The sequence below is a fragment of the Limanda limanda genome, chromosome 4 (genome assembly GCF_963576545.1).
Source record: "Limanda limanda chromosome 4, fLimLim1.1, whole genome shotgun sequence".
NCBI classification, from domain to species: Eukaryota; Metazoa; Chordata; class Actinopteri; order Pleuronectiformes; family Pleuronectidae; genus Limanda; species Limanda limanda.
Window position 1 is genome coordinate 15,027,618 of NC_083639.1, and position 13,927 is coordinate 15,041,544.

Below are 13,927 nucleotides of genomic sequence, written 5' to 3' on the forward strand. Positions count from 1 at the left end.
TTTTTAAATGCCCTTTACAACTTCAATATTCATTTTGAATAGAGTATGAATTGCATTTGCCTCTACTATAATAGTTATCTAACTAATGTGTATAAATAAAGAGATATTACTTGTTGTTTGACCCTGTGCTGGATAAAATCAGCATCTACAGACACTGTGACCCCGAGCTGGAGATCAGGACATCTAGACCCAACTCAGTATTACATTCAAAATCAACAAATGTCTCATATCTAATTAAAATCAAATGGGTGCTTGTTCAAATCCTGATACATTTCTATCTATTCCCTCTGCCAAGGACTTAATGATTCCACGTATGTCTGTTCGTTAGTTTATATGTTTGTTTGTCAGCAGGATGAACCATAACTACTGTTTAATAATAATTCATCTTGATGAAAATCTTGATTCATTTGTGGATCTTGATGAAAGAAATCTGCTGGACACTGATTTCTATGAGTAGGTGAAATTTGGTGTAGCTTGATTGAAGCTAAGGAACTGTTCTGCCTCAGCGGAGGTATTCAATCTACTGACTGCAATTCTAGTTCACACTGCAGTCCATTCGTTTTTTGGACAATAGTTTGTTCTCTGAAATTTGCACTTTACCCCCTGGTAGGATATTTCAGTCTGAATCACTATCACTCACTGCACTGACTAGGTGCTTGTTGGACTTTATCTTTAGAAGATATGCCTACAGTGATATTGTGGATGTGAAATAAACTCACAATCTGTGTCACAGAGCTGTTGTCCAAAAACTATTAAAGGCACAACAGCTGCACAGTGCGACGTGTTCATTTATTACCATGAGCATGAGTCACTCCCACATACACTGCCCTACTACTGTAAACACTAAATGTATGGATTTTACACGGTGCTCAATCCCCACAGAGTTTGACTGACATCTCCCTGACTCACCTGTTGCATCTGTTGAGGAAAGAAAACACAGTAATCAAAGCGACTCAAAGCACCAAATTTCACACACTCATAGAAATCAGTCTCCTAAATGTGCCTTATTTCTTTTTTCTTTATGATCCAGGAAATATTGCTTTGGAAATATGTGAAAATGGTGTGAAACAATGTTGCAGAAAGTGATCACAAATGTCCCTGTATGCACATGATGTAATGGGGGTTCTCCCCTGACCAATACAGCATCCTCCCACCAACTTTCAAGGAAATCTGTCCTGTAGTAATTGTGCAATCTTGCTTGAAAACAATCAAACCAACAAACAAGTAGACTGGAGGGAAAACATAACCAGTTCGGTGGAGGTAATAAGGCGAGGCAAAAGTTTTGACAAAGGACATGGACATTAAAAAACAAAATAACAATAGGAAAAACTATATAAAATCTGAAAGCCCAGTTTAAAACGAATTCAAGCAGAAGAAAATATTAATATAAGAGATACAGAAATAAAAAATTTTCACCACTTTCTAACTTTCTGCAAATTTTGGTAAGAAGTTGAGCATGTTAAAGCCCTCAAAAAGCCAATTCATTTGCCTGAATAATAATAATAATAATAATAATAATAATAATAATAATAATAATAATAATAATAATAACTAAAAATTTTAGGGCTGCAAAGCAGCACTGGGTGGGCCCGAGCACATCCATTTTGAAGCGTTGCATGCTTTTTGTCTGAAAAAACAAAAATAACCAGTTCTGAGAGAGAAAGAGACGTGACCTTTGCAAGACATAAAGTTTCCTTTGATCTAGGAAGACTGAAATCAAAGGATTCATGGTCCATGTATGTCCGCGTTACAGAACATCGTGTTTTAATGGCGTGTAATCAAATTTTGACGCCACGCCACGGTCACACCGTGTGATTAAAAAAAAATCCGTCAGTCAGTTTTTATCTCCATCTTGTTGTGATGACACTCATCTCAATTTTAAGTTGATCCGATGAAAACCCTGGTACAAGTGCATCAAAGAAAAAATGTGGAATATGGCCTAAATGGCCACTAAATACAAAATATCAGGCTTCCTGATTTGTTTTTACAATTGCACCCAGAGACTTTTTTGTTTGTTTGGTCATGATACACCTGTATATCGATTTTTGTGAAGATAGGTCAATGGGAACACCTTCAGGGGGTCTCGGGGGGTCTCGGGGGGCACCGTTGAGCCATTTTGGGACGCCCATTGAAAATTCCTTCAGAATACGTAAATTTTCACCACTTTCTAACTTTCTGCAAATTTTGGTAAGAAGTTGAGCATGTTAAAGCCCTCAAAAAGCCAATCACTTTGCCTGAATAATAATAATAAATACACCTGTATATCGATTTTTGTGAAGATAGGTCAATGGGAACACCTTCCGGGGGTCTCGGGCTGTCTCGGGGGGCACCGTTGAGCCATTTTGCGACGCCCATTGAAAATTCCTTCAGAATATGTAAATTTTCACCACTTTCTAACTTTCTGCAAATTTTGGTAAGAAGTTGAGCATGTTAAAGCCCTCAAAAAGCCAATTCATTTGCCTGAATAATAATAATAATAATGACACTCATCTCAATTTTAAGTTGATCCGATGAAAACCCTGGTACAAGTGTATCAAAGAAAAAATGTGGAATATGGCCAAAATGGCCACTAAATGCAAAATAGCAGGCTTCCTGTTGTGTTTTTCCAATTGCACCAAGAGACTTTTTTGTTTGTCTGGTCATGATACACCTGTATATCGATTTTTGTGAAGATAGGTCAATGGGAACACCTTCCGGGGGTCTCGGGCTGTCTCGGGGGGCACCGTTGAGCCATTTTGCGACGCCCATTGAAAATTCCTTCAGAATACGTAAATTTTCACCACTTTCTAACTTTCTGCAAATTTTGGTAAGAAGTTGAGCATGTTAAAGCCCTCAAAAAGCCAATTCATTTGCCTGAATAATAATAATAATAATAAATAATAATAATAATAATAATAATAAATCAAATTTCTAGGGCTGCAAAGCAGCACTGAGTGGGCCCGAGCACATGCATTTTGAAGCGTTGCATGCGTTTTGCCTGAAAATAATAATAAAAACAACGATTCCTTTGATATTTGACCGGCTCAGCATCAAAGGATTAATGGTCGATGTATTTACAGAACATCGTGTTTGAATGGCCAGAACATCGTGTTTTCATGGCGTGTAATCAAACTTTGACGCCAAGCCATGGTCACACCGTGTCACTAAAAAAAAATCTGTCAGTCAGTTTTTATCTCCATCTTGTTGTGATAACACTCATCTCAATTTGAAGTTGATCCGATGAAAACCCTGGTATAAGTACATCAAAGTAAAAATGTGGAATCTGGCCAAAATGGCCACTAAATGCAAGATAGCAGGCTTCCTGTTGTGTTTTTCCAATTGCAACTATGACTTTTTTGTTTGTCTGGTCATGATACACCTGTATATCGATTTTTGTGAAGACTGGTCAATGTGAACACGTTCCAGGGGTCTCGGGGGCACCGTTGAGCCATTTTGCGACGCCCATTGAAAATTCCTTCAGAATACGTAAATTTTCACCACTTTCTAACTTTCTGCAAATTTTGGTAAGAAGTTGAGCATGTTAAAGCCCTCAAAAAGCCAATTCATTTGCCTGAATAATAATAATAATAATCCTTACAATTTCAATAGGGTCTCACCAGACACCTTTGATGTCTGTGCTCGGGCCCTAATAATAACTAGGGCTACGTTGTAGCACTAACGGGCCCGAGCACACGCGCGTTCCAAGTCTGTCGCAGTCGGGGAAGAGACAGCATTCGATGAGCAAGCGCTCGTCTCCGCGTTGCATGGGTTTTTTTGCACTGCGGCAAGGATAAACGCTTCACTTCCTGTAGCCAGCAGGTGGCGCTGTGATTTTAAGTCGTGGTGTCTTTGTAGATGTCTTCAGGTCGTGACTCTTGTCTTACATGCCTAGTTTGGAGTTGATTGAACCAAATATGCCTGAGATACAGACGCTCGTGTTTCCATGGCGTGTAATCAAACTTTAACGCCAGGCCAGGGTCACATGGTATATCGAAATGTTATAATTCAAATAACTTTAGATCTCCATCTTGTTGTGAAGACACTCATCTAAATTTTAAGTTGATCTGATGAAAGCTCTACAACAAGTATATCAAAGTAAATATGCAGAATATGGCCAAAATGGCCACCAAATCCAAAATGGCCGGTTTCCTGTTTACTCTAGCATATCTATTCAAGAGACTTATTTCTTTGTCATGAAAAGACACATGTCCCCGTCGATTTTCGTAGCTGTAGGCCAATCGTAGTGCCGGGGCTTCCCTTTAGGGGGCGCTAGTCAGTTATTTTGCCACGCCCATTCCTTAAACACATCTGACAGCTTTCAGGGGGGGCTGTTGACACACACATGTAGTTTGAGGGAGATTGAACCTTGAACACCGAAGTTATAGCAATTTCGTGTATCATGGCGAGTTGATGAACTTTGATGCCACGCCATTAATATAGCGTTTGACGAAAAGTCACAGTAATCTTATATCTTCATTATCAATGCCTTGAAACCCATTCGCCACAGTTTGACATGGTTGCGCAAAGTGGATGACGAGTAATAATTCCAAGTGTAAGACGTACAAAAAACAAGACATTTCCTGCTGGCACCAGGGGGCGCTGTGATTTTAAGTCACGATTTCTGTGTTGTTGTCTTCAGGTCGTGACTCTTGTCTTATGTGTCTAGTTTGGACTTGATTAGACCAAATATGTCCGAGATACAGACGCCCGTGTTTTGATGGCGTTTAATCAAACTTTGACGCCACGCCACGGTCACACGCTCTGACGAAAAGTTGATTTTTTTGATAACTTTAGTAGTCCATATTGTTGTGATGAGACCCGTCTAAATTTTAAGTTGATCCGATGAAAGCTCTACGACAAGTACATCAAAGTAAAAACGTGAAATATGGCCAAAATGGCGACTAAATCCAAAATGGCGGACTTCCTGTTGAGTTTTGCATAGTGCACTGGTAGACTTTTTTGTGCGTCTGGTCACGATACAGAACTGGGTATTTTTTTCGTGAGGATCGGTGAATGCTAAATGAGGGGCTTTTCTGTAGGTGGCGCTGTTGAGCTATTTTGCCACGCCCATTTCCAAATCCTCAAGAATACGTAAATTTTCACCGCCTTCTAATTTACTGCAAAGTTTAAAACATTTTTGAGCACGTTAAAGCCCTCAAAAAGCCAATCACTTTGTATGAAGAAAAATAATAATAAAAACTAGGGCTACGTTGTAGCACTAACGGGCCCGAGCACACGCGCGTTCCAAGTCTGTTGCGGTCGGGGAAGAGACAGCGTTCAATGACCAAGCGCACATCTCCGCGTTGCATGGTTTTTTTTGCACTGCGGCAAAGATAAAAGCTTCACTTCCTGTAGCCATTAGGTGGCGCTGTAAATTTAAGTCATGGTGTCTCTGCAGATGTCATCAGGTCGCGACTCTTGTCTTACATGCCTAGTTTGGACTTGATTGAACCAAATATGCCTGAGATACAGAAGATGGTGTTTCGATGGCGTGTAATCAAACTTTGACGCCAGGCCACGGTCACATGGTATGACGAAACGTTAAAATTCCAATAACTTAAGATCTCCATCTTGTTGTGAAGGCACTCATCTAAATTTTAAGTTGATCTGATGAAAGCCCTCCGACAAGTATGTCAAAGTAAATATGCAGAAAATCGCCAAAATGGCCACCAAATCCAAAATGGCGGGCTTCCTGTTTACTCTAGCATATCTTTCCAAGAGACTTATTTCTTTGTCATGAAAAGACACATGTCCCCGTCGATTTTTGTAGAAGTAGGCCAAATGTAGTGCCGAGGCTGCCCCTTAGGGGGCGCTAGTCAGTTATTCTGCCACGCCCATTCCTGAATCCCGTCTGACAGCTTTCAGGGGGGGGCTGTTGACACACACATGTAGTTTGAGGGAGATTGAACCTTGAACACCGAAGTTATAGCAATTTCGTGTGTCATGGCGAGTTGGTGAACTTTGATGCCACGCCATTAATATGGCGTTTGACGAAAAGTCACAGTAATCTAATATCTTAATTATCAATGCCTTGAGACCCATTCGCCACAGTTTGACATGGTTGCGCAAAGTGGATGAGGAGTAATAATTCCAAGTGTAAGACGTACAAAAAACAAGACATTTCCTACTGCCACCAGGGGGCGCTGTGATTTTAAGTCACGATTTCTGTGTTGATGTCTTCAGGTCGTGACTCTTGTCTTATGTGTGTAGTTTGGACTTGATTGGACCAAATATGTCCGAGATACAGACGCCCGTGTTTTGATGGCGTTTCATCAAACTTTGACGCAACGCCACGGTCACACGCTCTGACGAAAAGTTGATTTTTTTGATAACTTTAATACTCCATATTGTTGTGATGACAGTCATCTAAATTTTAAGGTGATCCGATGAAAGCTCTACGACAAGTATATCAAAGTAAAAACGTGAAATATGGCCAAAATGGCCACTAAATCCAAAATGGCGGACTTCCTGTTGCTTTTTTCATAATGCTCCTTGAGGCTTTTTTGTATGATTAGTAACGATACACCTTTCCCCCGATTTTGGTGAAGATCGGCCATGGGGAAACCTAGGGGCTGCGTTCCAGGTGGCGCTGTTGAGCCACTTTGCCACGCCCATTTCCAAATACTCCAGAATACGTAAATTTCCACCACATTCTAATTTACTGCAAAGTTTTAAACATTTTTGAGCATTGGAAAGCCCTCAAAAAGCCCATTCATTTGGATGAATAAGAATAATAATAATAATCATTTCAATTTCAATAGGGCCTCCCACCGGAGGTGCTCGGGCCCTAATAATAATAATAATCTTTTCAATTTCAATAGGGCCTCCCACCGGAGGTGCTCGGGCCCTAATAATAATAATAATAATAATAATAATAATAATAATAATAATAATCCTTACAATTTCAATAGGGTCTCACCAGACACCTTTGATGTCTGTGCTCGGGCCCTAAAAAAGGATACCTGTGTATAATAATACACTTACTTCACATCATATGTGATATGTGTTCATATAAACCATATTGATATTATATATCATTTTATACAATAATATTGTCTTTTGCACACTCTGTCTACATATTCTTACACTCATAGTATATTATATTACCTATTGTATAGTCAAATACTTATATTCATACCTCTACTATATATCATATATTATATCATACTCTCTGTATATTCTTTGTATACATAAATCTATATACACATATTTATACATGTGTACATGTTATATTACTATTATTATATCACTATTACTATTATTAGGGCCCGAGCACAGACATCAAAGGTGTCTGGTGAGACCCTATTGAAATTGTAAGGATTATTATTATTATTATTATTATTATTATTATTATTATTATTATTATTATTATTATTATTCAGGCAAATGAATTGTTATTATTATTATTATATATACTGTTGCTGCCATAATTACTATATACTGCTTTTATATTGGTATAATTACTATCATATATAAATATATATTATGTTATATTATATACTATATATACTGTACTATTCTTATATACTGTCTAACAATAACATTACCATCATATCATCAGTACTATTAACATCATCTTGCCACTGCACCTTATCTACCTATTTTATTTTATTTTATCTTGTGCTTCTGTTTTTTATTCTTTCTACCTCAATATTTTTTATTTTATTCTATTGTATTGTATTTTATTGTATTCAAATATACCGGCTGCTATGACAACTTAATTTCCCTTCGGGGATGAATAAAGTACTCTATCTATCTATCTATCTATCTATGGATTGTGTATCCAGCAGGGGGAGGCCTTCGCTCGGATCTCGCGGTGTTTGGCTGATCTCGCGGTGTTTGGGTCAGGCTAAATACGGCTGACACGTGGGCTCCCTGTCTATTTCCCGCAGAGCAGCAGCAGAGCGGACGTGCTGCTGCTGAGTCACCGATCATGGTAAGAACATAGAAGGATTTGCTCCATGTGTGACTCCACTGTGCTACTATGGGACTCGTCTGTTTCAATCTACAGACGGTTGAACTTTAGACAGATCGGTTTTGATGTGTTAACCCGCTGTTCCGCTGAAGGCCTCTCCGCATGCGTGCCGCAGTTAGCCGCCCTGGTAGCTAGCTGCTGCTACGTGTGCGTAGTTAGTGTGGACTGAAGTCAACAGTGACTCTACAGAAACCCAACACCGACAACTTGGGTTCCATTCATGCAGGTTACATGCAGACATTCGCATTTTCAGTCTCGATGCAGATGTTGGCGGTAGCTAGCCTTACGGTAATGTTAGCCGGGATGCTAGCACAAGTTAGCTTCAAGGGCCCAGGTCAACACGTGGGTTCACCAGGACTACCACGTGGTTGCATGTTAAAGTTACGGCTACTCGTGTAGGTCACTACACTGGAACCCGAAGCAATATGTGAAGTATTTTCAGCTTCACCCAAACAACTTTAACCTCCATTATGCTACTTAAGAGCAGGTGGTATGCTAACTTAGCCTTAGCGCCCACCACGTGTAGACTGCTACACACGTAGCATTCCACACGAGGTGTTGACGAACTCTTAACGCCTGTTTTGCGGTATCAAAAAATATCAATGATTCCTCAGATGTAATGATGAAATCAATCTGTCAATCCCCTGAGACCAGAGTGCTGACAACTTTCCAAACCTGAACATCTGAGGAAATCAAATGAAAATGCTGTAGTTTAACTTTAACTTGGTATCGCTGTGTACATGTTGATTATATATCATATTGAATAGGGATGCATTACAGTTAACTGACCAAACTTGGTTTTCCTTCCATACAGTTAAAAACATGTTTACAATCTGCATTTTATTCCAACATTGCATTATAGTAAAAAAACAAGCTGTCTGTAATGCGGTGTCATTGATTATTAGCTGCATCAAATGTCATTGCTTACTAGCTGCATGGACTTTATCTGTAATGTCCTTCTTCCAGGTGCTGTTACACGTGTTGTTCGAGCATGCGGCGGGCTACGCGCTGTTCGTCGTCAAGGAAGTGGAGGAGATCGGCATGCTGCTCCCTCAGGTGGGTCCTCCGCCCTCCTCTCCACCTGCTGCTGAGCTCAATCTGTTCATACTTACAGGTTTTAACATGAAGCTGATGTTCCTGTGTCCTTCAGGTGGAGGAGAGCGTGCTGAGCCTCGGGAAGTTCAACAGCATGGTGAGCCTGGCTGCCTTCTTCCCCTTCAAGTCGGCCCAGGCTGCCCTGGAGAACATCAACGCCATCTCCGAAGGTGGGTTCGGGTTTATCTCCTAGCAACGGACCAGCATGCAACGTTTCCTCAGATGTAATGATGAAATCAATCTGTCAATCCCCTGAGTCCAGAGTGCTGACAACTTTCCAAACCTGAACATCTGAGGAAAACAATTGAAAATGCTGTAGTTTAACGTAAACTTAGATTCGCTGTGTACATCTTATTTTGATTATATATCATTTTATAGGGATGCATTACAGTTAACTGACCAAACGTGGTTTTCCATCCATACAGTTAAAAACATGTTTAAAATCTGCATTTAATTCCAACATTGCATTATAGCTAGTTGGTTGCCAGTAGTTGAAGTGTGGATTTTCACACTTAGTGAGTTCGATTGCATTATTAGGTGTCACTGCTTTAAAATGAGTGCACAGAAATAACATCCTGTCTGTGACCCACAGGTGTGGTTCATGCTGACCTGAAGCTGTTCCTGGAAACTAACCTGCCCCTTTCTGGGAAGAAAAAGGCTGTGTTGGGTGTTCCAGATGCCAAATTGGGAGCAGCGTTACAAGAGGAATTCAGCATTTCCATCCAGACAAGTGGCGTGGTGGCCGAGATAAACAGAGGTGAGTGTTGATTCACCAATGCACAACTTGCCCTATCGTGGCCTGTTGTGATGTTATCTTAAGATCCTGAAACTCATGAGGGGTTATACTGAAAATCTGAACAGCCACTGGCCACGTGCTGGTCATTCCCGTGTTCCACCTAATGCCAACAAACCCTTATGTCTTTGTCTCCTGTCAGGTTTGCGTCTGCACTTCCACTCACTGGTGAAGGGTCTGACCGGCCTGGCTGCCTCCAAAGCACAGCTCGGTCTCGGCCACAGCTACTCCAGAGCTAAGGTCAAGTTCAATGTGAACAGGGTCGACAACATGATCATCCAGTCTATTGCTCTGTTGGATCAATTGGACAAAGATATCAACACTTTCTCCATGCGTGTCCGGTAGGTTTCCCAGCATCAAGCCTCTACACTTAGTTACATTGAATTGCCCCTTTTTAAAGTGTAGGGTTTTCTGTTTGTATGTTAGTACATTGTCATACCATTCACTGACAAAAACGTGTTGCTTTATTTAGTCAAATGTATAGTTTCTACTGCCTATTTTCCACAATGACTTCCCAGGTGTGATAACCTCTACCTTCTTTCTACAGTGAATGGTACGGCTACCACTTCCCAGAGCTGATCAGGATCGTGCCAGACAACTCATTGTACTGCCGCCTGACTCAACTCATCGGAAACAGGAAGGAGTTGTCAGAAGAGAGTCTTGAGAGCCTCGAGGAGATAGTGATGGACGGCGCCAAGGCTCAGGCCATCCTGGAGGCATCCCGCTCCTCCATGGGTAAGCTTACTGTAGGCTTTAGTGTAGCGTTTTTATTTAAGCAAGTGTCTGGCCCCTTTTTTGCTCATCCTGGACCTTCAAATGTCCTTGGTGGATAACACAGGGGGGCATAATAATTATATACATCTCTCATAAACCTGTAGTGAAGGAACAATTCCTCACTGCGGATCCTGTCGGGAGAAACATTCACACATTTTATTTTAATAACCTTTTTATAGAAAAAGTATTAATTTGTCTCAATGTGTCACTAACCTGTTTTTCCTGCTGCCTCTCCAGGTATGGACATCTCCCCCATCGACTTGATCAACATAGAGAGGTTCTCTAATCGTGTGGTGTCTCTGGCTGCCTATCGGCTGGAGCTGCAGGAGTACCTGCGCTGTAAGATGAGCCAAGTGGCTCCAAACTTGGCGGCCTTAATAGGAGAAGTGGTGAGTAGTTGTCAGTTCAGTTATTTTAATTTTTTGCCTTACTTTTGGGACCAATGATGGTAAAACCAAATCTGTCAATCCCCTGAACCTTTGTGTTGAACCTATATGGTCTGATGGTCCTTTTGAAGAGTATCAGTTCTCATTAAAAATCTATTCTGGCATTCTAAGCACTGGGACTGTTTGTTTCCTCTAGGTGGGAGCTCGTCTGATCTCCCATGCCGGCAGTCTGACCAACCTGGCCAAGTACCCGGCGTCCACCGTGCAGATCCTGGGAGCAGAGAAAGCCCTGTTCAGGTACTGGGGCACCCCCTCCCTGCTGGGGAAACAAGTGGTTGCAGTGATGGCAGGGATGGGCGGTAGCAGAGCAGGGTGACTGGAGGAGTCAACTTATGTCTTCTCTGGAGTGATCCCTCTCTCCCTATTGCACCCCCACAGTCTGAGCAGCCACTCACAGCACTGAGGTAGCAGATTGAAAAGACTTTTTTCAGCTCATAATGTTATCTCTTGTTTTGATTGGAACATGTCTCTTCAATAACAATACACTTAAGCAGACATTTTCCCTCTGAGGCACTTAGTATTCCAGTTAACATGGTGGAAAGTCATGTTTTATTGAGACATATTTTATTATGTTTTTATTTGCACTTTAATGGCGCAAGTGTGTGTATGGTGACTTATTTGGTAAATGAGATGCAGCACCCCTTGTGGAGCTGACTTGTAACACCTGGTCATGTTCAGTAGCTTCTCCACAAGATGGCGCTATAAAGTCAGGATTAGGCCAGTTGTTCATGTGCAGAAAAATTGATAGATATTTTTCATGCCCGAGTTAATTAAAACAAACTCAAGAGTTGCTACTATTGGATAATGTGTTTTTATCTATAACTGCTCAACATGAATGTGAAAGAAGTTGTATTTTTACACAGAGCTCTAAAGACAAAAGGCAACACCCCGAAGTACGGCCTCATCTTCCACTCGACCTTTATCGGACGCGCCGCTGCCAAGAACAAAGGTCGCATCTCCAGATACCTGGCGAACAAATGCACCATCGCCTCGCGCATAGATTGCTTCTCTGGTGAGTGACTGGAATGTTGCTGAATATTGGTTTTTGCTTTGGCACAAAATTCATGTGGCAAAATTGCAGTGATGCTCATATTTTTCGTCAACAGTATTCATTCCTCGGGATGATGTTGAAGCTTTTTTCCCTGAGCAAAGCCACATGTGTTGAGCACTGTCAAGTTTATACTGAATCTCTCCTGGATCTGAGTTGTGTTTTTATTTCCTGTTTTACTTGTATTTCAGAGGTACCTACAAGCGTGTATGGTGACAAGCTGCGTGGCCAGGTGGAAGAGCGTCTTTCTTTCTATGAAACGGGCGACGTGCCACGGAAAAATGTGGATGTCATGAAAGAGGCAGTGAAAGAGGTGAGTTCAGATCACAGGACACTGCCAATGTTGGTTACTATGGTTTTTCAAATGCTCTTATAATACATTCGAAGTCTGTCTATGCTGTGAGTGATGACAAGTTTCTTCCTGATATGACTGAGGGTAAAATGATTTAATGAGCCTGACACAGCTTTGCTTTATTGTAAAAACAGACCAACATATCGCTCTGTGCTTGCATTGCTAAAAGATTTTTTCTTTTCCCTCTAAGGCCACTGATGTTGCATCTGAGATGAAGCGTAAACTAGACAAGAAGGAAAAGAAACGCAAGAAGCGTGACAAGAAGTTGCAAGAACTTGGCGCAAATGGTGACACCAACGGAGAACCTGAGGTAAGTCTCTGTTTTAGTCTGGAGCAACGCATGTTTAGATTTGAGATTCGACCCTCGTATGGTCCTGTCTCAGTGTACTACATGCTACATCAGACTGACTCCGAACCATTGACAGGTCCCATACAATGGACCTGATCGCTGAAGTGAGTCAGACAGTGAAAATCCTGAGGAGAATCTTATTATAGCATTATTCAATGTTTTGGAATAAAAATGGAAACTTGCCCCTTTTCTAACTGTATTTTCTCTTGCCTGCTGCAGGTGGAGAATGGGGACGCTGACACTTCCGTAGTTAAGAAAAAGAAGAAGCAAGCAGCCGAGGAGGAGATGGAGGTGGAAGCAGAGGAGAATGGAGCAGAAGACACTCCAGCCAAAAAGAAGAAGAAACGAAAGTCTGTGGCAGAAGAAGCACCCGTCGCAGAAGAGGTAGCAGAGGAAACTGAGACTCCCTCCAAGAAGAAAAAGAAGCGAAAGACTGAATCCGAGGAAGCAGTGCCAGTGGAGGAGACCCCAGAAACACCTGTGACGGAGAAGAAAAAGAAGAAAAAGAAAAAGGAGGCTGACGAATAGACTATGGGCAAAGACTAAATCTTTATTTTTTTTGTACAGTTTTTTTTTAATTCATTATACTTTCGGGAAGCTAGTTTGTCCACAACGTCATCTTATAACTTCGAAGAAGGCTATGCTGCAAACAAAATGCTTGTAACTGTGCCTTGAAGTCAATAGTATTTACTTGTATTTCTGTAAATAAATGATCAGTTGAACTTTTCAAGTAAGTAGTGTTACTTCATTATCCCAGTTGAGTCAGTCTCCTGTCTACCAGAAGGATCCAGAAAATCAATCTGGTTACTATTTTACTTAATTAAATGTCAGACTGATTACTTTATTGACTTAACTGCTCTACTTGCATGATTATGCAATAATATAGTGTGTATAAAATAATTCACAATATCTAACTATGTAAATGACAGTCAGACCATAATATCTTTAAGTTGGAGGTTTGTTCAATGAAATCTCAAATGAATCACTGATTCAAATTTAATATCGATAGAGACCCTGTGAATAGGAATATAATCCATTCGTGAAGTCAGTGGTGATGCCCAGGCCCAGTTAAGAAATCTATGTATATGGGAACTGTCAAGAAAGCGTATTATAGGT

The 13,927-nt window shown here is 40.9% G+C and overlaps 1 protein-coding gene and 1 non-coding gene across 2 annotated transcripts; both read left to right on the forward strand.

The window, feature by feature from the left end:
- The first annotated feature begins 7,872 nt into the window (after window positions 1-7,872).
- On the forward strand, window positions 7,873-13,541 carry nop56 (NOP56 ribonucleoprotein homolog). The gene is made up of 12 exons (XM_061069067.1): window positions 7,873-7,915; window positions 8,921-9,010; window positions 9,105-9,219; window positions 9,642-9,806; window positions 9,985-10,183; window positions 10,390-10,577; window positions 10,854-11,005; window positions 11,199-11,299; window positions 11,926-12,074; window positions 12,302-12,423; window positions 12,653-12,772; window positions 13,031-13,541. Exons 1-12 carry the CDS (start codon window positions 7,913-7,915, stop codon window positions 13,337-13,339), a joined length of 1,713 nt encoding a protein of 570 aa, XP_060925050.1. The 5' UTR covers window positions 7,873-7,912; the 3' UTR covers window positions 13,340-13,541.
- Window positions 12,509-12,572, forward strand: LOC133000733 (small nucleolar RNA SNORD57). The gene has a single exon (XR_009678217.1). It is a non-coding gene; the product is annotated as a small nucleolar RNA SNORD57 (small nucleolar RNA).
- Window positions 13,542-13,927: the final 386 nt, after the last annotated feature.

Coding starts and splice junctions, on each gene's coding strand:
- nop56 (XM_061069067.1), top strand. Junction 9,011..9,104: donor TCGGCATGCTGCTCCCTCAG/GTGGGTCCTCCG, acceptor TGTGTCCTTCAG/GTGGAGGAGAGCGTGCTGAG. Junction 10,578..10,853: donor GGCATCCCGCTCCTCCATGG/GTAAGCTTACTG, acceptor CTGCCTCTCCAG/GTATGGACATCTCCCCCATC.